The sequence below is a fragment of the Penaeus monodon genome, chromosome 24 (assembly GCF_015228065.2).
Source record: "Penaeus monodon isolate SGIC_2016 chromosome 24, NSTDA_Pmon_1, whole genome shotgun sequence".
NCBI lineage: Eukaryota > Metazoa > Arthropoda > Malacostraca > Decapoda > Penaeidae > Penaeus > Penaeus monodon.
The window spans coordinates 10,794,582-10,795,914 of NC_051409.1; the positions used below are offsets into that span (position 1 = coordinate 10,794,582).

General features: G+C 56.2%; 1 protein-coding gene across 1 annotated transcript in view; it reads left to right on the top strand.

Moving 5' to 3' along the window:
- Window positions 1–1,333, top strand: part of LOC119588563 — a gene marked incomplete in the record, with an annotated part of 91,152 nt that overhangs the window by 1,607 nt on the left and 88,212 nt on the right. Inside the window, 1 exon segment of the mRNA XM_037937203.1 lies at window positions 1–635. Within this exon segment, the coding sequence (XP_037793131.1) occupies window positions 1–635 (635 nt within the window).

A 1,333-nucleotide genomic window follows, 5' to 3' on the forward strand; every position in this document is an offset into this window, starting at 1 on the left:
GCATACAGGTGGGTGACCCGCTGCCGCAGTTCATCCTGGCGGGGTTCCGCATCAGCTCGCCCGTCGAGATCATCCACCAGCGGCGGCGGTCCAGACGCCGCATTTCGAAGGCGGATTCCAGCGACTTCTCTGGCAGCGAGTGCTCGATGCCGACGTCACCGCGCTACTCTGTCACGGTCACGGATGACCAAGGCTCCCGCGACCTGCTGGTGTCGGAGGCGGAGGCCTTCCGGCTGTGTCAGATGGGCGTCCACATCACCTTCAAGCGGTCCAGCATTGATGCCTCGGTGGACACTAGTGAGTTCGAGGCCGAGGGCGCCGCGGGGGGCATTCCGCCGTTCCAGCGCTCCATCTCGGCCCTTCAGGCGTCCGGACACTTGTCCCAGATGATGTACAATATCCGAGGTCGTCCGTCGCATCCACAGGTCAACCCGTGCGCAGGTGCGGCCCCCGGTCAGGGCGGCCACCGAGGCAGCCAAGGACTACTGCAGTCTTTTCTCCCCGCAGTGATGCAGAGGTCGAGGGCGAGCGGGAGCGGGCACACCTCCAGACTCGTGGCCAAGAAGATCTGGCGAGCTCGATCCAAGAGCCAGTCCCGCGCCTCCGCAGGGACCACCTCAATCTGGACCCCCATGGTAAGTACCTCCTCTGCTACTTTTGTGCCCAAGGCATTATGACTGCATTACTCTGACCTTCATTGCCCGCACTTACGTAAACAGGAAGCGTTTCCTCCGCTGCCTCGGAAACATGGACGCAATATCCTGTATCATCAACTTGCGTTATCCCTTCTCTTTCCAAAATGTACTTCTTGCCAAGGCCATCTTACTTGCCATGTGTACTCCATGCAAAAATAATCCCTTCAGTCGTTGTACAATGTAATGATTCTATAGCATGTTAGTCCCTAGGAGATTAATGTACCCATCATTCCATTCCATTCCTATCATGCCTCACCATCTGCGCCTCACCAGCTGGCCCTCAGGAGATCCTTATCTGTGGTAATTGCCTACTTCTTCACCTGGCTACCAACTGTGCCACCTGATCAACCCTCTCTACTTGCTCAGAGAAGAAGGAGGAGTTTTTGCTCCATCCAAGAAATGATTGAGCCTTACAAAATACCAACAGACGAATTTTTACTGGTGTTCCCATATGGTTGACTGCAAAATAGGGAGCGGAGAGCGAGGGCCAGAACAAGTACAGGTGGATTTCTTGTGAGGACTCGCTGTAAGGCGCTGCCGTGTCATTGTTGGTAACTTCCCAAGTCTTGGTGAGGGCCCCCCCCCCTGCCCCCTCCTCTTCTCTTTTCTTCGCTGTGGCTAAGGTGTCATGTCAGACG